The 25,753-nt window shown below is 33.2% G+C and overlaps 1 protein-coding gene across 8 annotated transcripts in view; it reads right to left on the reverse strand.

Annotated features, from left to right (window-relative positions):
* JMJD1C (jumonji domain containing 1C) overlaps positions 1-25,753 on the reverse strand; it is a 424,199-nt gene that overhangs the window by 79,025 nt on the left and 319,421 nt on the right. For 4 of the 8 annotated variants that reach the window (XM_037804079.1, XM_037804077.1, XM_037804080.1 and 1 more), the window contains exons 1-2: positions 18,805-19,527; positions 14,686-14,799 (exon numbers count right to left, since the gene is read on the reverse strand). Coding sequence is in view for 2 of the 8 variants with exons in the window: in XM_037804074.1 (XP_037660002.1) it covers positions 14,686-14,799; positions 17,968-18,030 (177 nt within the window). In the remaining 6 variants the exon portion in view is untranslated. Of the gene's footprint in view, positions 1-14,685; positions 14,800-17,967; positions 18,730-18,804; positions 19,528-25,753 lie in introns of those variants that run through there. The other 4 variants (XM_037804073.1, XM_037804075.1, XM_037804078.1 and 1 more) reach the window with 3 other exon arrangements.

Genomic DNA, 25,753 nt, shown 5'->3' on the forward strand with positions numbered 1-25,753 from the left:
AACTATACAGAGAAAAATGAAAGCCAGCAAGGAGGACTGATCAGGAGTTGGAAGGAAAACCTGGAGAGAGGTGTCATAGAAACAATAGAAGAGTTTCAGAAGGACAGTGATCCACAATGTCAAATGCAAAGGCTCAGCAGGATGGACATGGAGAGTCAAATAAATCTGTTTGGTAATTAAGAAATTATTATTAACCATAGCAACATCAATTTTGTGGAAGGGAAGGCAGAAGCCAGGCTGCAATAATTTGTGTTGTTATTGGGAGGTAAGAAAATACGGATAATTAAAGGACAGATTATATTGATAAGAAGTCTGATTATGAGGCAAAGAAGAAAAGGCAACAAGTAGAATGGGTGTGATAGGAGGATCTTTATTTCTTTTATTAGAAAGCAGAGTTGAATCTATTTATGTAATAGAGGAAAAAAACAATAAAGAGGAATAGGTTTAAGATTTGGTGAACGCAGCAAGTTATCGGTAAAGATGTGACATAGAGCACAAGGAGAGGGATTAGCTTTTTAAAACCCAAGTCACAGAGAACTAGTCCAAAAGACTTTAAAATAGAGCAAATTGACTGAATATATCCCTAATGGGATATATTCTTAGGATAAAAAGAACTATAACAAAAAATTTACAGTTTTCAGAAATTATAGCAATAATGGTGGTGGTAATGTCAGTGTTGTTTTAAGACTAGTGGTCATGTAATGTAGGATAAAGTAAATGAGCAATCATGTGATATTCTATTCCTATCACTACTGTTGCTGAGGAGAGAATGCATATAGAGACGTAGGCAGAAGAGGTTAAGTAAAAACTCAGCAGCCCTGCATTTGAATTGAAGTATCAGTACAAATTTATAATGTATTTTGTTTCAAAAAAAATTAAAAAAAACTCTTAAGTCTGTTCACTGAGGTTTAGAAACAATGACTGACCCAGAAACAACTATCATCCATAGTCCAAGAGATTTTGATTTCTAAACATCATTTCCCACTACCTAGAAAAATGGATGATTTCAGGTCTGGGGCAGAAAATGTACAAGATGAACCAGGAACATCTTGGCATACTAATTAGCATACTAATAATAGGATTCAGAAGCTAATTTAGGGAGAATCCCACTAGCCAAAGATCTGAACAACAATAAGGCTAAAGACTGCATTGGATTAAACATAACTATGCTTAATCAAGAGGCTGACAGTAACATTAAACAACATAACACAAAAGTTGTGACCACTGGACAAAGCTAGTGAACTATTTTGAAAATGGGAGGGGGTGATGAATCAAGAATTTATCCTGCTTTTCCTATATGAATTGTACCACTGAATTACAAAATAGTAGATTAAAGGAATTTTGTTTTCATGGACAATGAAGAAGAAATGATGGAATGTGGGTATCATCATGATCTAGGCATCAGACATCAGCAGTTGCTAACATTACACAATCAGACACCAGGTATTTTATACCTCCTAACAGAAAGGCATACGAAGTAGTCTTGACAGAAGAAATAAAACAAAGGAAAACCAAATGTGAATCTAACCTGGCCTTTATTTCACTTTACAGGAAATACCAAGGATAGAGATACATGTTAAATGCTATCAGCCAAATCTAGACTAAAAAAAATCCATAGGACATATAATTCAGTTTCTTTAATAAGAAAGGAAAAAGAGGGGATGAAAGGGTAACCTACGTATTAAAAGAAATTTAGGATATATATGAACCAAATGCAATGTATCTATCTTACTTGGATCTCAAGTTCAATGAATTTCTAAAATATTTTTGACATTTATGAGAGTTGGAATTGGGCATTCTTTTTTTCCTCTAGTATAATAGTTACAATTTAAAATGTTCTTATCTTTCTTATATTTATGGATATGTACACGCTTGTTAGTATGTATATACACATACACATAAAAACATTTAGAGATGATACATAAAGTGTGAGATTTGCTTTAAAATAATATGAGAGGCAGTAAGATAAAGTAATATGGCCATGAATTGATAATTGTTAAAGCTGGATTATGTTTAAAATTTTCCAGTGGTGGTGGTGGTCATACCACTCTACTGAAAACCCTCCAAAGGTTTCTACTCCAAATTTACTCAGAATAAAAGGCAAGGTCATTATTATGGACTACAAAGTCCTATTTGATATAGTCCTTTATTGCCTTTCTGACTTCATTTTCTACTAATCTCCTCACAGCAATTTCCTTGCTGTTCTCTGAACACACTAGCTAGGGCTTTTCCATTTTGCTGGTAACAGCAAAATAAGAAGGCCAATCCTTATCTCCTAGGTTTATTCCCTTCCCTTGTTCACATCTTGCTCAAATGATACCTTAGCAAGGCATTCCCCATTTACCCTACTTAAGGTTGCAAACCACCTTCCCCTATTTTGGAGCTTCCTCTTTCTAGTTTTATTTTTCTCTATAGCACTTTCTGTCTTCTAACACATTAAAAGAGGTATTTTGTTTATTGTTTGTCTATTCCCACTATAAGGTACACTATATGAAGGCAGAGAGTTGTTTTGTTTTGTTCATGGCAGTACCCTTAGTGCCTATAACAGTACTTGAGACATAGCAAGTGCTCAATATGTATTTGTAAAATTGAGTTAGTTGTAGAAAAAAGGGATACATCTCTGAGACAAAAGAAAAGGAAGTAAGGAAAGGTGCAAAAATAGGTATAAGAGCAGGAAGTAAGGCGGTTCCGGCTTGTAACCTCAATTTCCTCTGTGAGGCAGGAGAAAGGTCAGCTGCTAAGAGAAAAGGAGGAAGTTGAAGACAGTGATAATTTGGAATAACTGCTCTGGGAAATGGAAGCTCACCAGGGCAAACAGAAGGAGCCAAAAATTTCAGGGCAAGCCTGGACAACATATACATCAGTGCTGCTCCACATACAGTTACTTGGACACTTGAAACGTGGCTACTGTGACTGAGAACTGAATTTTAATTAAATTTTACTTGATTTATATTTAAATAGCCATGTGACTAATGGCAATCATAATGGATGGGGTGTAAATGTGCAGAAAACAAACAGTGGGACTGTTTAAAGATAAGACATGATAGATGTGACAGAAAAAGGCGTAGGAGAGTTACAGTGCTGGTAAGAATGGCTGAAATGATATTACTATAGGTAGGATATTGGCTGGAAAAAATATGTAAAGGAAACTGGAGAGTGTAGAAAACTCACCAATTATGTGATTCACTGGTAAAGTGGTAAAAGCTGTAAATGGCATCTATTTTGTCTGCTCAAGGTTTCAAAAACAATTACTTACAATGGGCTTATAGAGAGTATACATATCATGGGAGCTGAGATTTACCCAAACAGACAACATAATTCTCTGAACTCCTACCACATTTATTCTATCACAAAATTTTACAGGGTACAAAGTGCTTTCATATATATTACCTCAGACTACGGCAACATTGTAAGACAGGTGTTAAATGTATTTTACAGATGAAAAATAAATAATAGTTAAGTGGTTGTATGCCTGCTAAACATTTCAGAGAAAGCAGCAGATCTGGGATTTAAGTCCAAGCCTGTCATTCTCCTATAAATTTCTGATACTTTTATAGATGTAAACTTTTGCCTCTCAAATAAGAGCCAGTATTTCCTGAAAAGATGCATTTATGTGTATATAAACATGAGTAGATAAGTATCTATATTTATATGTAAACATCTTGCTTTAAATAGAATCTCAATAAAATCTGGCAACTTATTCTGCAATTGTATGTAATCATTTTGATATTTCTCTTTGTATTTAAAAATTTGAATATTAAATTATTTCTGATTTTAATATTAGTACTAAGCCAGGTACTCTAAAGTCCTTGGAGTTTTGGGGGAGAAGGCAGAGTAACCTAAGTTGTGGCACCATTCAAACGGACTTCATAAAAAAATATAAATAAAAATACATATATTTATACCTATTTGTAGAACAAGACAAAATGGGAAAGACACACAACAGAAGTGATCAAAACCAGTAAAAACAAAGCAGTCATTCAGCCCTCCCCTTTATAGCATTGGTAGTAGATATCACTAAACAACCATACTCCTCCTCAGCTGGGGAAGAACCTCACAATCCTTCCAACACATACTAGATAGATACTAACAATTAATGCAAGTTTGCCAGGATGATATAACATATATGCAATAAATATTAAGAAAAATTCTCAATACTCAGCTTTGTTAAGTATTGGAAGGAATTGTTAGTCTGTGATGGAACCTAATTCCTTGAAAAAGACCTGATGTGGATGTGGGAGAAGCAGGAAAAAAACCCACCGTTCTGAGTTGCTTTAAGTATTGTGTTTTTAAGGTTCACACTGGGTAATGTCTTAAAGGGCTTTAGGCTTAAAAACTTTATTTTATAGACACAAAATGGTCTTATATATTCAGATTTTTTTATTCATCTCTGTTACATACAGAATTCTGATCTTTGTAGACGTTATTTCCAAAAACGGCAAAGAGGAGAACAATATGTTATATAGAACATATGTTAAATGAGAACAATAACATATTAACACCATGTATAGTACTCGACTCCCAGGCAAAGAGCATCTGGAAAAGCAATGATCAATCAATCAATGCTTAAAGATTCATTGGGATATATACGGTATCACTACTTAAATGCAAACTGACCTTGGGAAACATATTACCTATGTATAATTAATAACCTTTATCAAATATCTAGGTCTAGTGATCTCAGAGAATAGGTATGCGATATGTAAATTTGACCTGCAATTTAACTGGACTGGTAGGAGATGTTGGATAGGCTAGAGAAAAACATCATAGTACCAAGATTCAGAGGAGGAAACAGAGCTACCATAACTTCAGAAATGAAGGCTAGTCTTACTAACATTAAGGATGCTAAATCAAATACCAGGCAACACCTGGAAGGTCACGTAAGTTTTCTGTTGTCAGTTGTCCACTTCTAGTTGATTTGACAAGACTGCTTTTCTGCTTCAACTTTTCCAGTTGTCTTAATTCATAGCCCAGTGGTTCTCAATAAGGTGCAGAAGGGGTCACTGGAAATGTGTGAGGGTGCTGTTTGATTTATTTTTCATTATCATAATGACTGGGAGGAGGTGCTAAATTCATTTACTGTCCTAGAGCCACAGATGCCTACCATCCTACAATGCACTATAAAACAAAGAATCAAATAGCAGCAGCAGCTTGAGAAACAATTATCTCTTTCCCAACGTACTTTTCAACCCTTGTCTTCTGAGAGGATAAAGGCAAACACCAGGGAATACTTTATTGGTTGCTTTCATAGTGCAAAACTTTATGAACATACCTGTATTTCAGAACTTATGGCATGTTACTGTAATTAAATTTATGTCTCTCCCCCGATCTGAATGAGAAGCAAGTATTTTATCTGTCTTTAAATTCCCAGTACCCCGGCAAAGAGACTGGCAGATAGTAATAAATGAGTGACACTATATGCTATAGCTTAGCAATCACAAGGTCTTTTTTTTTTCCCTCATCACAAAAATGTACCTTCTCTAATAGATAGGTCTTCTGCTTAATAACTTACATGACAGGAGTTATACTCTAGAAACTGATCTGCTGCTTCAGAAAATTTCAACAGCAAAGCAGCTTCCCCCAATAGATTATGGTATCTAAAAAATTTGGGTATTTGTATTACTAAATACAATGTATCAGGCTCTCAAGTATATGAATGAACAGCTATCATTTGAAGCCTGGGAAGCCTTGGATTTTAGAGACAATCTTTTTGGCAAGAAGATGATGACGCTTCATTTTAAAGAATTTGTTTTTCATTTTAAACTGAGCAAACGTAGGTCTTCAGGATACCTATATGCAGAAAAGAAAAAACTAAGCAGCTGAGAAAACAGGAGTCTGCCAAACATGTTAATCTGTCTTGATTCTCTGCCTAGGGAACAAATAAGACTGAAAATGATACACAGATTTAGAGTATAGTTTAAGAATAGTGTGTGGAAAGCTAGGGAAGTAGTGCAGGCAATAAAATTAAGGAAAAATTTGGTTTTATATTTAGGAAAGATGTGAACTATAAAAAAAATAAAGTGCTAAATGAAAGAGAATGATGGACAAATATGAGACACTTGCCATTTGATAGCTCACAAAGGTAGGGTGGTATAATAAAAATATTTCAGAATCAAAAGTTTTGGGTTCAAGTTTAATTTCTGGTTCTGGTACTCACTAACAGAATGAACCAGGCTGCCAAGTCACAACTTCCCTAAACTTCACTTTTTTTGCCTGTAAAACCTGCTACCATATAGTCTCTCCCTTACTCACATTCTTCCTTCCTCTCCTTTCAGTCTTTCATTCCACACCACCCTCGAACTAAAAGGTATTGTAAAGGAAGGGAGTAGGCTGGCAAATCGACACTCAACTCGCCAGTCACGTAAAAAATAGTATTATGAGAAGAAAAACTTATGAGTAAACAGAAGAAAACTGTCTGTGAAAAGGAGATTGGGTGAGGGGAGATGGAATATGTGACCTGAGTTCCTGGCTTTCCAGTTCCCAATTACAGCTGGAATAAGGTCCAGCTGTATTTTCCTGTGCTGGCTGTCCACAAGATTGCCTGTTTTATCTTTACAATAACTCCCTCCCCCTTTATTTAATCTAGATAAAGTGAGTTTCTATTTCTTCAAATTTCTCACTTGTAAGTTAGAATTCTTAAAGAGATGTGGAGATTAAATAAATTTATGTACACTGACAGCATTACATGAAATTAAGATAATTATACAATCTTTTCAAAGGGCTAAAATAAGAATCAACTAAAATAATTCACATCATATGGTTTAGAAATTGTCAAATTTTACAAATATAAAGTATTTACATTACACTGAGGAATAAAACTTTAAGATTTTTAATAATATGGCTGGGATTTAGTAGGAATTTGCAACTGGGAAAAAGGAATAAATAATATTGAATTTTGATTGGCAAAAAAGAAACTAGAAATTCTTTCTCAGTATGGTAACCAACAATGGCTTACAATCTTTGGAATCATATGTCTACACAAATAATTTCACATATTTTAAATTCTTAACTGCAGACACAAAAAATTAAAGAGACATTGGCAGATTTTTCAGCATATGATCATAGCAGATTTGGGACCAGGAGAGAACTACTGCAAACTGTGACTTAAAATGTTTTTAATCTGAGTATTGCAGAACAGCTCACATTGGGCCAAATTTCAGTCAAAATAACATGTTCCTGGACTCCATGGATACATTTTCAACACACCAAGTTTTGCAACCAGTTTTTACAAATGAAGAACTCCCTTTCTGATGAAACCAGATATGCATTTGGGTAAATCAAAATACCTGATGTGATACTTTAATAATCATGTTTTATAACTATTTTTGAAATTGTGGCTTTAGAAAATCAGGCAGATGGCAGATAAAAGGACCATTTAAATAGAATGCAGAACAAAATTACTGAATATTTAAATATGATGCATAAAGTTTAAAATTAAAAAAAAATCAAATACAGAAGTACAATGACTGTTTTTAGCTTCTGGTTCCCCTTTTCTTACAGTGTGTCCTACTATCCAGGCTTCAGCTTGGCTCTCCTATTGCAAGCTGTCACTTTTGACTAGAAATGGACTAAAGCCAAGGACTACATAACAGCAGCTTCCTGCTCTGGCCCCATCTCCCAGACCACCCCCAGGCCATGCCTGCCCACAGATGCTAATCCTACCAAGCCAGTAATCCACCAGAAGCCAGTTCACAGCTATGACTATGATCCTGTATTTTCTATACTCTTGGCACAGTGTATATCCCACGATCTCAAAGATCACATTTTTACTATTTCAACAAGGCACCTCTAAATTTTAATCAAATGCTAATATGAAGACAAAGTGAAACAGAAAAGGGAGATGCATATGAAAACTCAGGCAATTATTGGTAATGTGTTCAACTCCTTTCAAAATGTAAGAAACATATAGAGAAACAGAACAGAAAGCTCTGAGTAAGTATGGTTAAAACAAACAATCTTGCTACTGCAATTTTGTATCTGGCACCATCTGATTTAAAAGTTTGCTCCTTTGAGATAAGCCTAGATTTAGACTGAATGCCCCTTAAAATGGTTAGTTAAAGCTTAACATGATTTGGTTAATGTTGGTCAGAGATGGCTGTCTTTTCCCACTTAGAGGCAATTCACAGAATTACGGCTCTGAGTGTTGAGAAGAAACCTTGGAGTTCATTTAGTCCGACTCCTTTATTTAATTCTTAGAGGACTTCCAAACCGTACTACTATAACCACGTGGCCTCTCCCCCACAGCCAACACTACCCAGAGAGAACTGAAGAAAAATTCTGTAACTTACTGTATATCACTTATACTTTTTTAGATACAAATAACTATCAATAGTAATTGGATATGACTTTCCCTGTGGGAAAAAAGGATAAAGGTGGATTGTGAAGGGTAGTAACACAATAGGGTCCTGAAGTCACATTTCCCTTAAAATTACAGTTTAAGAAGTCACCACGTAATCTTAGTTATATACAGTTCTTAAAAAAGAGGGGTGTGTGTGGATGGGTGGGGGGAAAGTAAAGAAAAAGAAACATACTGAAAAAAAATGTTCTGTTATACACTGACCATGGGTTACACCAACAGTTAAAAAAGCTTATCTAGCACCAGCTGCAGAAAGAACTGTAGATTCTGAGAATTTAAGAGTTCTAGACAAGACAAATTTAAGTCATTGTTACAAGAAAGAGAGGGAAAAAGAAATGTTCAATATATGTGTGAATGGAAGAGAAAGGAGTTTCAAATATTCCTCCAAAAGGTTTAAGACACGATCTACAGAAAGGGAAATTTAGAACAAGTCTAAATAATAGCTGCCTTCTATTGAGCAGTTTTCAATGGTAAAAAGCTCTTTGATATATCCTCTCATTTAACTTTTTAACAACCTTGAGGAAGATGGTATCTTTATTTTATGTATAGGAAACCATTTATTTACAATGGTTTTAAACTATACATAGCTAAATGTCACATGGCAAAGCTAGGATTTGCCTTTAAAATTCTTGCTCTTAACCATTTTGCTAGACTGAATCTCTAGGATGAAAGACTAGTGAACACCCCATAATTAGCTGCTTCTGATAATACTGTAATAACCAGCACGCCACAGTTATGTAGGAAATTGTTACTTCCCTGTTCCAAAGCTTCCTATGGTTCATGTGGCTACAAGATAAAAGATACAGAGGACTGAACATTGCAATCCTTTTCCTCTATTATCTGACCCCATCATACTTATCTAGTATGATGTTTATTATGCAAACTCTCTTTTCTAGCTGGGTTGATCTACTACTATCCCCTCAATCTGGCTCACAATCATTGATTATGCTGTCTCTCCTGCCACATATCTGGATCACCTTATCTTTCACTTTCATCTCCATTCAACTGAATCCCATTCAAGTTTTACCTCCTTTGTGAGACTTAATATTTCAGTCTCTGATGGGCTTTTCTTTTCTTTGTACCCTTGAAGCCTTGACCATGCATTTTTTGGCTCCTTAAATCAAGTCTACCTCAAGGAAATTTTTTATATAAATGGTCATAGATTGTAATCTCCTTGAAAATAAAATAAGGACTATCACATGCTTTTGACACTTTTAAAAATCATTAAGTACCTTGTTAAGGTTCTTTAAATAGAGAGAAACTACAAAATTTAATTGTAAATTGAATTAAGTCAGTCTGGAAGTCTTAAAGTTAACAAAGCCAGACATCTTAAATTTCTAAGGGTAAGTCAAAGGGAAGGAGGGAGGCTAAGCATAAAATTTCTATTTGAAGATTCCTTTCTGGGGGAGCATCAAGTGAGTCAACAATCTCCTCTAATCTGGGATTCTCTGCTCCCCCTACCTTAACTACCCCGCAGATGCCCTTATACTTAGGGGCTCTATTCCCATATCCTAACAGGAGATATGCTTCCAGGGTTTCTTAGAAATTCCTGTAAAAACACATCTCTCAAAATATTGAATTCAGTCACCACAGGTGAAAATGCTTAGGAGGAAAATATGTTTATCTTAAAAAAACATAGTTTGCTGTACAGTTTCCCAAAATAAAAAAATCCTGTTTATTCTATTAGTAAAATTAGTGAGAGAGCAATAACTTGATACCAGGAAGAGAACAAATCTTAGAGGGACAGAAGCATTTACATAAATATACTAATAAATTGCTGTGCAAAGTAAAATTTCCATTTCCAACATAGGAATGTTATAGTTTAAAAACGCTCTAAAATAATATAGCCATACTATAAATTGGAGAGAGGGTAAGGAAAAGTTCCAAAAAGTGAGTCCTCCTACTCCACCAAAGCAATAGTTACATTAAGTTCTCTATTTACTTCCTTCTGCAAACTATTAGCAGTGTCATAACAGCAGCCAGGGGAACAGATGAGTGCATAAGTCAAATCTTTATCAACAAGATTTTCAAACTTTTGTCAGTGAACCACGATGTCAAATAATTTAATTCAATAATTTCACCTCACTTGTATTATCTCTTTCTAGTCGTGAAGCAATTCCAAACTCCATAGGATAACAACAAAAAATTAGAAAGGAAAAAAAAATATATATATATCTGCTACACTCCACTCTTCAAACTGGTAACCTATCCTAGGTAGTAGTCGTTTGAACTGCTTCTATGAAATCACATATGTAAAGCAAGTATGACTTTAGGAATAATCTAAAACAGTCGATAAACTTACATAATCAATGATGGCAAAATTATGGGTTACAGAGGATTTAACTGGAAAAACAACTCTCTCTGAAGTCCTACAGAATTATAGATCCACAGAGCTGGCTCAGTCCAGGCACATTCACTTACTAGACAACGTAGTCTTCTCACTTTAAGCAATCTTTAGCCCAAGTGCTAAGAAAATACTTAGGTTTGCCCCACTCCTACCCTTTTCCTTCAACCTGCAGTTCACAGCACAATAGTACTGTATCTAATACTTAGTAGTTCAATGTTTACACTCCTGGATAATACAGTAATAATACTTATTGCTAAGCTTTTATCAACTCCTACCAAGATTTCAAATAGGATCATTTCTTCATGTCTAGGATTTATGATTCTACCTTATTCTAGGGAAAACAACTCATTACAAAATTGAATTTTAACATACAGTAAGATAAACATGAGGTCTAATTCAGAACACTCATATTTTGCATCAAATCTCTAATGGTTTTACTAGTGCCCTTGGCATTCTTTATTACATTTAAAAACAAAGAGAATTGTGATCCCTAGAAAATACTGGCCTAACGAGCCACACCAACCCAAACTAATTGATATGAGTCATGCACAACTTTCAGGTAAGAAATAATCTCTTCCGCTATGAAGCAACCACCTGTAAACTGCAGGTGTGTATATGGCCAGTAGCCAAAATCCAAGACAAGACGATATCAAAATCGTGCTGAAAGTTGAATATTCATATTTCATTATCAAACTGGATTTACATGAATGTGATAAAAACTTCAATCAAATTAATGGGAAGTTTTTTTTTTTTAATAAACTTCTGAAATCATGTCCCAAAGGATTAACTACAAATCTTGTTTCTATTAGGTAATAAAACTCAAATCATCTTTAAAGCAGCATTACCACAGCAATCACAGTAACTCAACAAAACAAAATAAAGCAAACACCTATAAAGTAGCATCTTTAAGAAGCAACTTTTTGTTTTTTCCTCCTTCCCAGCCAGCTGAAAGATGTAGAAGAATCTGTAGAGTTCCCGCCTATTTCCTCTCCCCTTTCCCTTCCCCCTCTACTTCAAAGAAAGTTAACTGCAACCAGGCATGATCAGGAAACCTAAAAGGAGGAAGTAGAAAGGCATTTGTGTGCACAGAGAAGGAAAATATAGAATTAACAATACCAAGGTATGCTGCTTCAGTGACTTAATTAATATGCATCCATTATATTGTCTGTAAAATGTTGGCTTGATTTCTCGCCTCATTTAACTTTCTTTCCCAAATACTAAAAACTATGATCTATGGTGGCTTAGGCCCCCAAACTATACATTACCTAAAAAACTGACCGGATCAACTAACTTAATACATGCCATTGATTTCACGGCATGGAAATCATTTTCACAGACAAGAGTAAGATTCAAACCAGTGGCCCAGAAGAGAAAGGAGCTATATTAATCCTGAGTCATCTGTTTCTTAACCATTACCTTACAATACAGCTATATGCTATCATTATGATATATTAAAAAATTGGGTTGTGCAACTATAAAGGAGACTAGAGGGAACATAATGGCACAGAATAAAATGCCAAGACCTCAAACAGAAAGGTAGTGGATGGGATTTCCCACTGCAAAACCATTTCATGAGGTTCACAGCAAAGCATCATTTGTGGGAATTTTTAAACACAAAACTTATGTATATTCACTCTAGATTAAATGCATATGCACAAAGTCCATTCCCAAAGAAGAGTTTTCTCCTTCCTCACACTTAAGAGGTCTATAAAGGATAATGAGCACCCAGATTCAGAAGAAATTGACTCACGAAATTGAAATAATCAAGAAAAAAGAATGGAGAAATATTATTTTAAAAATCATTTGTTAAAACTGATTTACATTGGGTTATCCTAAGATTGAGATATATCAAGGCACTGTTTACAAAATCTATGACATTAACAGCTGCCATTTTTAAGATGCCAAGGAATTTAATGTACTATTTGGACAACTGGTTAGAGAAAGTATTCTAGGATATAGCCACTTTAATTACATGAACTCTAAAATTTTCCTTTACCTAGAGTGTGTCTATATTTCACAAATTCATTGAAATAAATAAATTGGAAAAACTAGACTGAGTCATTTTAGGACTCGAGTAAATTTTCATTGAGAATTCTATAGTAGGACTATCATTTACATTTGGAGGGAAATATTTTAAACCGATTTTTAAAATGCCAAAAAGATACAAAACACTTAATTATAAAAATTAGAATGTATCTTAAAAAGCTCTATTGTAAACCATCTATTAGTCTTAAAGCTCATAAAATAATTCTAAAATTAAGGAAAACTGGATCCAAATCAAGTACTCTTAGAACCCTGATTCTCAGAATTAAAGATCAGCTCACACTATTTGGGACACAAATGATTAATCAATCATTTCACCTCTGGAAGATTTAGTATCCTTCCACATCAGAGGTCAATATCTATACTAGCAGAACAATCTAAATAGCTTACTAACACAGAAAACCATAGAATTTACCAAACTGCATACGATTTTAGCTCTTATGCCTTTATTTTTAACTACAAATGAAAAGAAAAAAATCTGAGGGTACACAGTTTGAAAGTGAAAAAATACATAAAAATAAAATCCTATAAAACGTTAGCACACACTTTTGATGATTATCATTTTAATAAAAATGTTGTAGAGTTTAAGCCACTTGGCAAGAGTTTGTTTTTGAAAGTGATTTCTACTTAACAATTTCACTTCTCTAAATAAAATCCAAGCTGAAACTTCCAAAATGCTAATGGTGTAACTCCATCTAGACGATTGTTAGAAATGAAACAAATGTTAAGGTCTAAAATAAGCTAAATGACATTCACAATTAAAATAAAACCCAAGGGAAAAGCTCCAACACTTCCACTGTTAATCTAAGATTTGTTATGAATTTTAAGCTATAAATAGGATAAACAAAAAGCAAAAGCCAAAAGTACAAAAACTATACCAATTTGAAATAATGAAGATAATGTGGAAAGACAAGAGTATATCTATGTAGATTTCAAAATAGGAAACAACATTTACACTGAGAGGACCACCAGCTCATTTTGGTAGGCCTAATAGAAGAGGCACTAAGCCACTCTAATTCCCTGAGTATTATACCTCCACACACAACAAATCACTGTCCTAGTTCTTTCCATGGAAACAGTGGCTCTACCTTTTTATTTTTTGAAGAACAGTTACTCAGCTGGAATGAAATAAAATATTGACTTTCCATTCCATTAAAAAAAAGGCCAAAGTAACTCACTCATCCTTTTCTTCTAATGCAATTACATATTTAAAAAATTTAAGCAAAAAGAAACCCACAAAATATATGCTTCAGAAAATCTAAAGTTCCAATATTAAAAAAAAAAATTCTGTGCCCTTTTTTACTTATACCTTCAAAATTATCTGATAACTTCATTGAAAATTAAAAAGTTTAGCTCGATAAAATTTTCTTCATATGTTTTAATCCTAACAGCTACTAGAAAATGTTTTTCCAATTAAATGTAACTGTATTTAAACTGCAACATGGGGAAACTAAAATTTAGAAAGAGAATTATTCAATTAATGACAACCTAAAGAAAATTTCTCCTGAAAAAGAATTGCTATTATGCTAAACTGATATTTATACATATAGTAAATACTCATCTCATTTAATTACATTAGTTAACCCAATTCTTAACCTTTCAAGTTAGAGACAAAGGTAATTTATACTAATATACAACTAGTTATTTCTAACAATGAATATTATTTAGCATGTAAGTTCCACAATGATGGGACTTGACGTAATTTAGCTCACTTACATATTTACTAGCCACAGAACAGCCTGGCTCAGAGTAGGTATTCAGTATGTATTTGTTGATTGAATAAATAAGTTGTTTATCATATAATCAAATAAAAACTTATTAAATGCATTGTGTAGCACACCTAGATGTTAGATGGAACTTAATATTTAAAAACCAGTATCTGAACATCAATGAAGTTTAATGAATAGTTAATGTTGAAAAGTAACCTAAAATTTCTTACCTGGTAGGGCTGAAAGGCACTATCTCCAGTTAAAAAATCCAGTTGTTTATCTACAAGGAATTCTATTGCAATGATTGAACTGGGTATACTTTCTTCAACCAGGGGTCTGAAAGTCTGTCAAGAGAGGGAAAAAAAAGGAAAAAATTTCTAATGACTATTTTCTGGGTTGTAGCCTCAAAATGTGGGAGGCTATACATATCAATATGATGGATTAGTGTCATCATCACAATGGTCTTCGGGATAGCAATATTAGTTTTAATATTACAATTTAAAGTAATGCTTTTACTCATGATAGAATATTTTGTATCTATTTAAAAAGGAATGAGATCCATATGGGATGATATGAAAAAATTCCAGTATATTAAGCCCCATGCTGTTATTTTCAAAAAAGGACATAAATAAATTTGATTACAAAAATTTCTGCTGAGATAAACAAGAGATTGTTTCTGGAAAAGTAAACTGGAATCGGAGAGCATATTTACAACCCATATTTTCTTTTTACCTATAAGGGTGTACTATTCTCCCAAAATCACAGTCGTTATGATTTAAATGTGTAATTTTTTTTACTAGCTCATTCACTTCAAGCAGGATTCAAAAAGATCAGGATGCATCTGGTCTTTTAGCTCCACCCCTTGTACTCCCCACCCCCGCCCCAAGCACAAATAAAAATGCAGCTGCTCCAGCGAGAGCACCATGGGGGAAGGGAGTAGGAAAAGGAGGTGGGAAGAAAGAAGTACTATGAAAATCCATATTTCAGTAAGTTTCTCCTGGTCTCCACTGCTTTTATTAAAAAGTGACTCTAAGGTCATGTGATTTCCTTAAAGAAGACATCTTTCACATTAAGGATTTTACTTATATCTTAGGGTGGGGGTTGGGAATGTGGGGAGACAGGAGAGGAAGAAGAAGGAAGGAAATAAGAATACTATGTATGCATTTTTCTATGATTACCACAATTTTGAAGTAGATGAAACTTGATTAAAAACCTCTAAAAACTTGAAAATAGAAACAAAATTCCACCATCTTAAAGACAATGTGATCTTATTGTAAGAATCAAAGTTTGGAAATTGGAATTAACAACCAAGTCAGCTTCTAAATAACCTGTTCTCACATGGAGAAATCTTTCTTGCTACAAGGCAACCTGGGTGACCATTTGGAAACAAACCAAAGCTTTTGACACAGACAGTAAAAATCCCCAGGAGTTCCAAAACCATTATGTTTCCCCTCTTATTCTGTCTTAAAGAAATTTAACATCTTACTAATTACAACTAATAAACATACTTTGGGGAAAATACTTTTCAAGATCTTTAGCTGTGACTGGTTCTTAAGAAGCTAATTTCTATATTTAAGAAATTCCTTTTGAAGCTTTCGATTCAGTGTAGAACTGCTTTGAAATGCTAAAACTACTGGAACGAGTCTTTTAAACATGTCTTATTTCTATTCTATCTACATCATGAACTTAAAATAATCTTATTTTCTGAATTGAAATAACGTTAAAAACTTATCTTATATCCCCCAATTATTTTCACATCCCCCCTCCCCCAACCCATGTATGCCTTAGGCTAACCTTTTAAGTACTACATATGTATGAAAAGTATTTTCATTGGGGTGAGAAATTGCATTTCCAAAATAGAAAATCGCCACATCATTTACTTATCTCCTGCTACTGCTGTCCTCTAACATTTCCATTTGCCAACTAAATTCCTAAAATTATTTTCATCAAATGCTATCCATTCTTTATTTTACCTAACAGGTAAGTTTGTAAGAAATCCAAAAGCATTTATTTCATTTAGACTTAAAAATGTCCACTAGCATGTGACTGACTGATATAAAATATGTAACAAGAGGCAGTATGTATTTAGCTGATCTCTAATCTACTATGAAAAATGCAGCTTTTTTGTTTTTCATCTTTGTCACTTTAGTTTTTAGTAAACTAGAAAATTCTGGCAACTTCTTGAGGACTTTTATCATTGAACTTTATCAAATGGTCTATTTCTTTTCAAATAGTACCTCGCTGGTCAGGTCAAGTTGTGAAGGTTAACAAAAAGGTTAACAGAATGGTCCACAAAAGCTATCTAAGTGGCTAAAGATACAATTCAATTAAGTAGGATTTGAAAAAGAGGTAAATGTCTCTGGTCTGAGTGCCTCTTTCTTACACAAATAATACAGGTGGTTTACATTTCCTATGAGACCTAGTCATTTTATAATATGAAAAACATTCTTTAGAAGAGAGCTTCTCAGAGACTGTTTAAGGTGGGTCAGAATTCTAAGGGTAAATTTCAACACACCAAACTTACCATAATTTAAATAATTACTCGAGTTAATCAGGAAAAAAGCAAAAAGGTTTAATTTCAAGGTTAAAATTTAAGAAATATTCTCATTTTAAAGCATCTAATTGAAAGCCATTGGTAGAATTTAGACACCAGAAACATAAAGATGAGTTTCCAAAGTTCAAATTTTAGTGCTTTTAGGAATACCAATCTATTTTTGATACATGCACGCTTATAATCACCTACAAATTGAGGTCCGAAGTACATTAAGCTTTTTAAATAGCAAGTAAAAAGGCCATGACTTGCAGATTTTTAAATGTGCAATTATACTTAAACTACAAATATGATAAACCCATTTACAGTACTTGTTAAAGAAATGTTTCAACATTTATTAAATGAGTGATTGTGAAGCAACATAAAAAAATGATTCAGTAAAATACATCTTGATTTTTTAAAGTAGCAAATCAATAATGAAACCATTGTTAATTTTTGTATCCAAGTCAAATATGTCTTTTTTTTTAAAGATATGTCTTTTTTTTAAAGATAATGTCTTTAATCATATTAGGTTTAAAAAATGTACATATTACATAAAAGCAAATGGTTATTACAGCCTTTATGATGAATCTGCAGTAAATATTTCATGGGTCTAGGTGCACTGGAATGTAAAGAAACTAGAACTCATGCATAACTAAGTAATTCAAGACTAAAGATATATCATTCTATGAGGAACTTCTACAGCCGAAGGGGAAGCAATGTGCTACCACTTGATGAAAGTCACAGTAGAATGTGGCCCTAATCACAAAAAGAGTATTATTCATATACTGATGAAAGCCTCTGAAAATCCAAATGAAAATTACTGATTTAAAACTGAGTATTCATAGTTGAAACAAACAGTTAAAGAATTTTAATCATGTTTAAGTGTTCTTTTAAGGTCTTTTATCAGTATTAACCAAACCTTAAAATAGTCTAAAGCTAAAATAAATATTTCAGAGTCTGCATTTCTAGAAGGGCCTACCACGCTATAGGAAGAATGCTTAGAACAACTGTATCCTGTTTGGGGCTCCATGCTGCACCACATTCCATTCACATGAGGAAGAGGCGAACAGATGAGCCCTCCCTGAAAAACATTTTAAAATAAATCAGCTACAGCTCCCAAACACAACTCAGCTGCTCAAACAAACCATGTTAAAGCTCACCATTTAACATTTAACAGTAAATTCATGGAGTTTATGTCTGTAGTCTGAGTTTCTAACAATCTCCAGTTAACATTTAACAAACTCCTTTTCCAAGTAAAAAATCAGGTTCATTAACTACAAAAATGCTGACATAACTCTCACCAAAGGAAAACACTGAAGCAGAAAACACTCTAAGCAACATTTCAGAAGTCAAGGTTTATAGTCTACCTTAAAAAAAAACAAAAAAAAAAACACTGGAGTGACTTGAAAGAACAAAGTCCAAATTCCCACCCCAGCAGGTCTATTGAAAAACACTATACAGTTAGAAAACAAGTTGGGGGTGGGGAAGGGAATACACCACATAAAAAACCTACAAAAAGAGTACACCCCCCCCCCAGTTCCCTTCAAGTATTGCATTCTAAAAACCCTAATTTGAAACACTTCTGCCATGACACTTTAAACAATTCAACTCTAGCTTCTAAATTAATCCTTTACAATGTTATGAAATTACTACATACACACAAAAAAACCTCTTTTTAAACAAATGAAATAAGTTAAAAATTCTTAAAATTAAGAACATTAAGGTTAGATCTGTAAAGGCCTTAATTCCTAAGGCTGAGAAGCAAAACCAAATGTAAATTAAGACAAAAGAAAAAGGAAGCAGAAATAATACAAACCGTACTCTGTTCTTGAGAATTTTCAAGTATCTTTAAATCTTAGAAATCCATGACACGGTTTTGTAGCAGAAGTAGTATAACTGGCATTTCCCTTTAGTTCTTGAAAAAGTATTTTTCTAACGTAAATACTTCTTTGGTCTTCAAAAATCACAGGCAAATAGCTCTCAAACCAAGCATTTCTGAGCTCACTTGCAGCGTCGTCATTGTATAGGAAGAAAAGCCAAGACCACAGAACGAAGCAGAGGCTGTAACCTAACAAGTCTCCGACGAGCAAATGACGATTTTCTGTCTGCTCTGGCTCAGCTCTGGCAGTGATGAGGATTACAACTCGCTCTTTGTCATCAGCACTGTGGTGTTAACGACTAAGAAATCCTGCAGCTGAAGCACTGCTGCATCCTCCGATCTGGGTCAGGATAATTTCTCCCGAGGTCGCTTACATAACCAGTAAGATACTCCAAATAGAGAGAACAGCCATCCATCAGCCAGAGAAAGCCTTTCCCACTGTACTCTGTCTGCGGGGAAACACACCGCGGTAGCCTCCAACAGTGCAGACACCCAAGTGAGAACGAGTAGTTGGCTTAGGGCACAAGGAGAGAAGGGAAGAGGCGGTGCTCTGTAAACTGTAACTAATCCCCCGTCACAGGTGCTGATGGAGTCACTTCCAGCACGAGTCACATTACTGGTGATTACTCATTTGGCTGCGGCCATAGAGACTGGCTCATAATTTTAACTACAGACAAAGACAGACTAGTGGTGAGACTGAGAGCTCAAGTTTACTGTCTCCTTCATAAAGCAAATGAAACTATAAAGTTTTTGCTTTCCAGATTTACCAAAGTGAGAAAGTGCAGAAAAAATAAAATTTAAATGTTTTTCAAGTTGGAAAAAAAATAGGAATAAGTTTAAGTCACCTAAAATATTTTCATTGTGTTTTCAAGCAAAGGATTTATTTTAGTTTAATCATTTAGCTTTAAAACTATACCAGTGTAAAAACCTCAGAAAATAACAAATTTAGAACTTTTTTTGTGTAACAGTCTTATTGAAATCAAATGTTATAACTAACAATCTCAGAGGCACTTTACTCAAAAGGAAAACAAACTGGTGATATTTATTTTTGGCAGATTTTAAAAATACCTGGAAGACTTCTTTCTTAATAAAAATAATTTAATCTAGACAGTTCACAGATAAAGACCCATAATTTGAAAGCATAAAAGAATATATTTTTCTGATGTTATCTAATATGTGCTCTTCTTTTCTAGAGTTGTGCTGTCCAGTATGATAGCCACTAGCCACATGCGGCCACTGAACACCTGAAATATGGTTAGTCTGAGGTGAGATGTGTGCTATATGTGTACAGTGAACACAAATATGAAAAATAATATAAAGTATATAATTAGTAATTTTATATTGATTATATGCTGAAATAAGATTTTGGATATATTTAAATAAAATACATTAAAATTAATTTTAATTTTTAATGTAAAATATATTTTAATTTTTAATGTAAAAACTAAAAAATCTAAATCATACATGTAAACTCACATTTTATTTCTATGGACAGTGAGGCTCTAATAGTAAACACTTTTTATAAAGAGGCTTACATAGTGATATAAGGCTAACTTCAGTCACTCAATAAATCAAAGAGCAGAGATTATAAATTTTGTGTGGCTGTATGCTAAACATCAGGTTAGAACAACCATTTTGTCATTATATTTAGATTTTAACCTTTAGAGCATTCAGTGAAATGTATAGTTTCCGATCTGAGAAGAAATGTTGGCCATATATTTAGTTTTCCATGCTTCTATGTTAACATTTCATTGAAATGGTCAGTTTTATTGTAGAGATTACATGAAGAAACTGGGAATATGTAAACTATCATGCATTGAAACTTTGAAAATATACCTGTAAATGCAAGAAAATATTCACCTAGTTTAATGATATATGTAGATAGTCTTTTATTATAACTTTGTTCCCCTGTAAACAAATAAATCAATAAATCTCAAACCTCACAATTTCTTATCAATAATGGTATTGATAATTTCTTATCAATTTCTTATAATTTCTTATCAATAATGGTATTGATAATTTCTTATCAATAATGGTAAGAGAGAAACTTTCAGACTTCAGTCAATGCCTTGCCCCTTTATATCTTTTCCATATGTATCACACTTTCATTTCACTGAAAACATCAGGTCAACTGCTGAAAAAAAGATATTTTTAATATTGAATGGTATGGGCCTGTGCTTTTTTTTTATAAGAATGAAAAGAAATAAGTAATGAATATTCTAAATATGTTAGCAAAATATGGCTTTAGAACATAGATTGTGCCTAAGTACGACTTTAGAACAAAGTATTTTTTATAATGCTGTCTAGTAAATATTAAATAACACAGATCATCATAATAATTCATCCATAATTAATCACCTGGACATGAAAACATAAATTGAAATAAACGAAGTTACAATGTCATATAAGCTACCAAGGATCCAACTGGCTATATTCAGCAGCCTTATTCTGAGCTCCAAATTACAAAGAAACATCAAATGCTTGGGATAGGGTATTAAAAACTTTGAAATTTTAACTACATCATATTACATTTCCACTATTCATGAGAGAATGAGTTTAATATTTCATAGGATTCATCTTACAATCTCACATAAACTCAGGTTTAACTATGATGAAAACTTAAAAACAGCTGTCTTGTCCTCTCGTATTATCAGTTTCTTATAGAATCAAATAGCACATAGAACTACATTCAGCTGGCAAACCAACTGCCACAATATTTATATATTCCTAGTAATATAGGATACACTAATTTTTATAAAATAATTAAAGGTAATTAAAATCAATCTGAAAAACTATTCATTTTAAAAAAAGTATTTCAGACTACTTCATGGTTGAATTAAAATGAGATGCTTCTGCACTATTATTAAGAAATACCAAAAAGTCAACTCTTGATCTAATGGAAGAGAACACTGAGGTGCAACTAGTCGAAAACAAAGAATACATCTGAAATATTTAAATTGGGCCTTGACACATTTTTATAAATATACGAATATGAATTTGGTCTGGTAATCTGGTAAATTTCTCAAAAAAATAGTGAAGTTATGAAACAGAAAACATACTTGGAAGCAAGCATCACTTGCTCAGTTTTTTCAAATCCTCATGTTTAATTCTCTTCTGTTCTTACAACTCATTGGGGATGGCAGATACCACCTTTCAGACAGAGAAAAGCACCAGTTTCTCTCTGGGGAGAGAAGCATTTTACTTCTCTAAATTGGTTGTTCCTGTAGTTTATACCTTCCTGAGCGGATTAAGGATGGAAGATGAAGAGTTACTATTATTTTTTCTTTTTGGGGTGGTGGTGGTGGTGGTGGCAGTGGTGGTGGCTTAAAAGGCCTTTCCTGGCAGCTAAACCAGGCTAGTGGAAGAGGAAACTACTCCAGTTACTGCCCAGAAATACACATCTCTGACTTCCTTCCTTTTTAACTGGTTTCTACGTTACAGGCTGAATAAGTCAACAAAGGTGAGAAAGTAAACAGAGGCTAAAAGGAAGGCAACACTGTTTGGCTATCCAAAGAAAATCTGTTCCTTCCAATAATGTAAAATTAAGAGGTAAAATAAAAGAGTATTTTGATTCCATTTATCTTTGGCCACGAAGGGAATAATCCCTCATCTTTATAGCTAAGGAAGTCTAAGAAAACCAGTGGATTTCTCCAAGTATACAGTTTTAAAAATCTCTGTTCAATGTCCTAGCATTATAAATTAATTGTTTAGTCATATGGGTAGGAAAAGAAGTAGGAACAGCATTAGTAGCTATAGGATTTCAACTTGGTATTCCCTTATATGACAGCTGACTAGATTCAGGAAAATATTTTTCAATATCCTATTCTGTCCTATACATCTATGAAAATTTACAATCAAACATACAACTCCTGCATCATGGTAATATACAAACAATTAAGTTATTTGACATTCATGAAGCTATACATATCTTCTAGAAACTTCTGCAAAGGTTGTATGTATGATTTCATACCTTTACTAGATTATGAATTCGACAAGGATTTCTAGAGGCTACGGACCTCATTTTACTAATTTTTAAAACTCTCCCTCCTGCAAGCATGCAGCACATTCGTTAAACAATATGTACAGATGTATAGGAAACAATACATATGCCTTTTATGTGCAAGGCATTGTGGAAACAATGGCAAAGAAAAGACTTCTAAGTTTCTACCTTAGCACAGCTTTCAGTCTTTTAGAGGGAAATAGACATTAATCGAGTAATCATACAAATAAACACAAAATTATAACTGTTAAGAACTCAATTAATAATTAGAGAATTAATGCTCCTTCCTTCCTTTCTCCATCATATCCTTTATAACTGCACCAGTCATTAGAGGTGAGAACCAACAGAATGTGTTCTTTTTGTAACTTTGCAGATATCATGTCACAGGTTTTAATGAAAGATAGTTGAGCTAAAAAAAAAAAAAGACACTTTTCAGAATTCTAAAGCAATGTAAAAACAGTCTATGCAAATAGTCTATATTTTCAGTGACAATATGGCTGAATTCAGTGTCTTTCCTTTTGTTTCCTCCTAGACTTTCTGAATACTAATAAGGCACATACTTTAACTCCAGAGTAGTTCTATAAGGATTTTATGTTACCTCTATGACATCTCTTTCAGAATCTCTTTAATTGTAAGTCCTCCTTCCTCCTAATATTATGAGGTTTCATTTTTCTTTCTCTAAAACTTTGCAGGTGTTTGCTGTTAAGATAACTAATTTTTCTTTCCACAAATAAATAAATAATCCCAAGCTATGTTTTAGACCTGAATTTTCACCTGCTTCTAACTAGTATTTGTACTGTTACTAGGACATGGGAATATCTACATCCTGTCACCACATAAAGCCAAATGTGACTAGAATCACATGCTTAATCTACTTTCCTAAGTTATTTACATTTCCTTTCAGAACCATTGGAAGCAAAATACTATCACTATTTCGTAAGTAGGTACCTCAAAATTCATTTATACAGTGATCATGGCTGATGATTTACTTCTTTTCTCTTGATCTTGTATACAATGTTTTGAATACTTCATATTTTTACTTTAACTCTCTGCCAATCAAAAAGATGTAATTTCTCCTTAGTTATTCTATAACTTTAACATGATTTCAATACAAATACTGAAAGATTTAACAACTAGACAAATCAATTTTAATGTTCATATGGAAAACAAATAAGCAAAAATAATCAAGGAAAGTTCTGGGGGAAAAAAGAGATAAGGACAGAGGGCAAAATCAATAAGGAGCTAACATTAACAGATATTACAACATATTTCAATGGTCCAATTAATCTAACTATCTGATAAGCAAGCATGATCAATGAATAGTTCAGAGAGTCCCAAAATTGACCAAGATAAGTATAAGAATGTATATAAGATAAAGGTAGCTTTTAAAATCAGTGAGGGAAAACAAAAAAATATGGAAATTGAATAAAAGAAAAACAGGCTATTAAAATGGCAATTCAACATTAGAGATTAATAATTTCATTTTAACAGATAAATGGACACTCAGGTTAAGTGATTCTTGAAAATAAACTTGTTTATAGAAGCACTGGGACTTGTACCTGGATTCCCAATTCATACCTGGATAATTTTTACATTGTAAAGATGGTGTGAAAGAGCTGTACTGTTTTCACACTTGCTGGCAAGGAGTGGCAGAGAGCAAAGTTTTTTGCCATCTGCTGAATGAAACTTTAAACTTTGAACTTCAAATGGAGAAAAATGAAACCCATCTAAAAGACACTGTAAAACCATATTGTACCCAAGAAAATAAATATGACATCATACATTTTTTATTTCCTTTACTGACACTCTCAGAGGAGAATTAAGCAGAATTAGAGGAGAAAGCAACTGAATATAAAGTTATGTTCAGAAGCAGAACACTGCTTGGGAAAAGATGATCAAATATTAATAGATGGAAGAAAAGGAAAGCTTGTTTAATTCCTACATTGTTACTGTTATTTCTGTCAAGACAAAATATTTTTAATATAGAAAATGTGAATTAGAGATCATGAAAAATAACCTAAAGGCTAAAGGATAGGTAGAATATTCTTTTTGTTTTAAGAAATAAAATAAAATTAGTTTTCTTCATAAGTAACAATTATACTCGAGAGAATTTGGAAAACATAAGAAACGGGTGAAAAAGATTTCAGAGTCTTATCCTGAACCCAGCAGTTATCATTTTATCACACTTTGGTCAGCCTTTTTTCACAAGTATATTTGTTACCAAATTCCACCACAGGGTACATACAATTTTTTAGTAGCTCATTTGCTTAATGTTATGTGTTATAGTCTTTATTGTCATTTTAGTTAATCAAGTAAATGAGCATTGACTTTTATTATTCATTTTCTTAGTGTTGGATATTTGGGTTGTTTTCAATTTTCTAAATATTATTGCAAACAATAATATGAACATGCTTTTATTATAACATTTAAAAATCAATTCAAGTTTAGATAGGTCCAAATAAAGTACATGATAGAATACTAATTTGGTAGAAACAAGTGCAGAGCCATTAATGGTAATCTTTGAAAAAAATCAGGGCGTTACCAAGACATTAGAAATAGGTACCTATTAATATTTATAAAAAAGGATAGGGCCAATTTAGAACCCATATACTAGTAAACATGAACTCTAGGAAAATTCCAAAAAGGATAATCAGAACAGATAATGAAACAAACAAAAGTACACAGTGATTACTAAGGGCAAAATATATAATTGAGAATAATTGCCTTTTAATTTAAAAAAGAAAAGGTTATCAAATTGATAAGATTTTAAACTAATATAGACATAGAAAATCTGACTTCAACAAAACTTTTTATCAGAACGACTTGTAACAGGTAACTCAATGATGATGATAGTTCTTAATGTAATTGCAGTTGCTTAAAGTGCTG

Source organism: Choloepus didactylus, chromosome 15, assembly GCF_015220235.1.
Source record: "Choloepus didactylus isolate mChoDid1 chromosome 15, mChoDid1.pri, whole genome shotgun sequence".
NCBI classification, from domain to species: domain Eukaryota; kingdom Metazoa; phylum Chordata; class Mammalia; order Pilosa; family Megalonychidae; genus Choloepus; species Choloepus didactylus.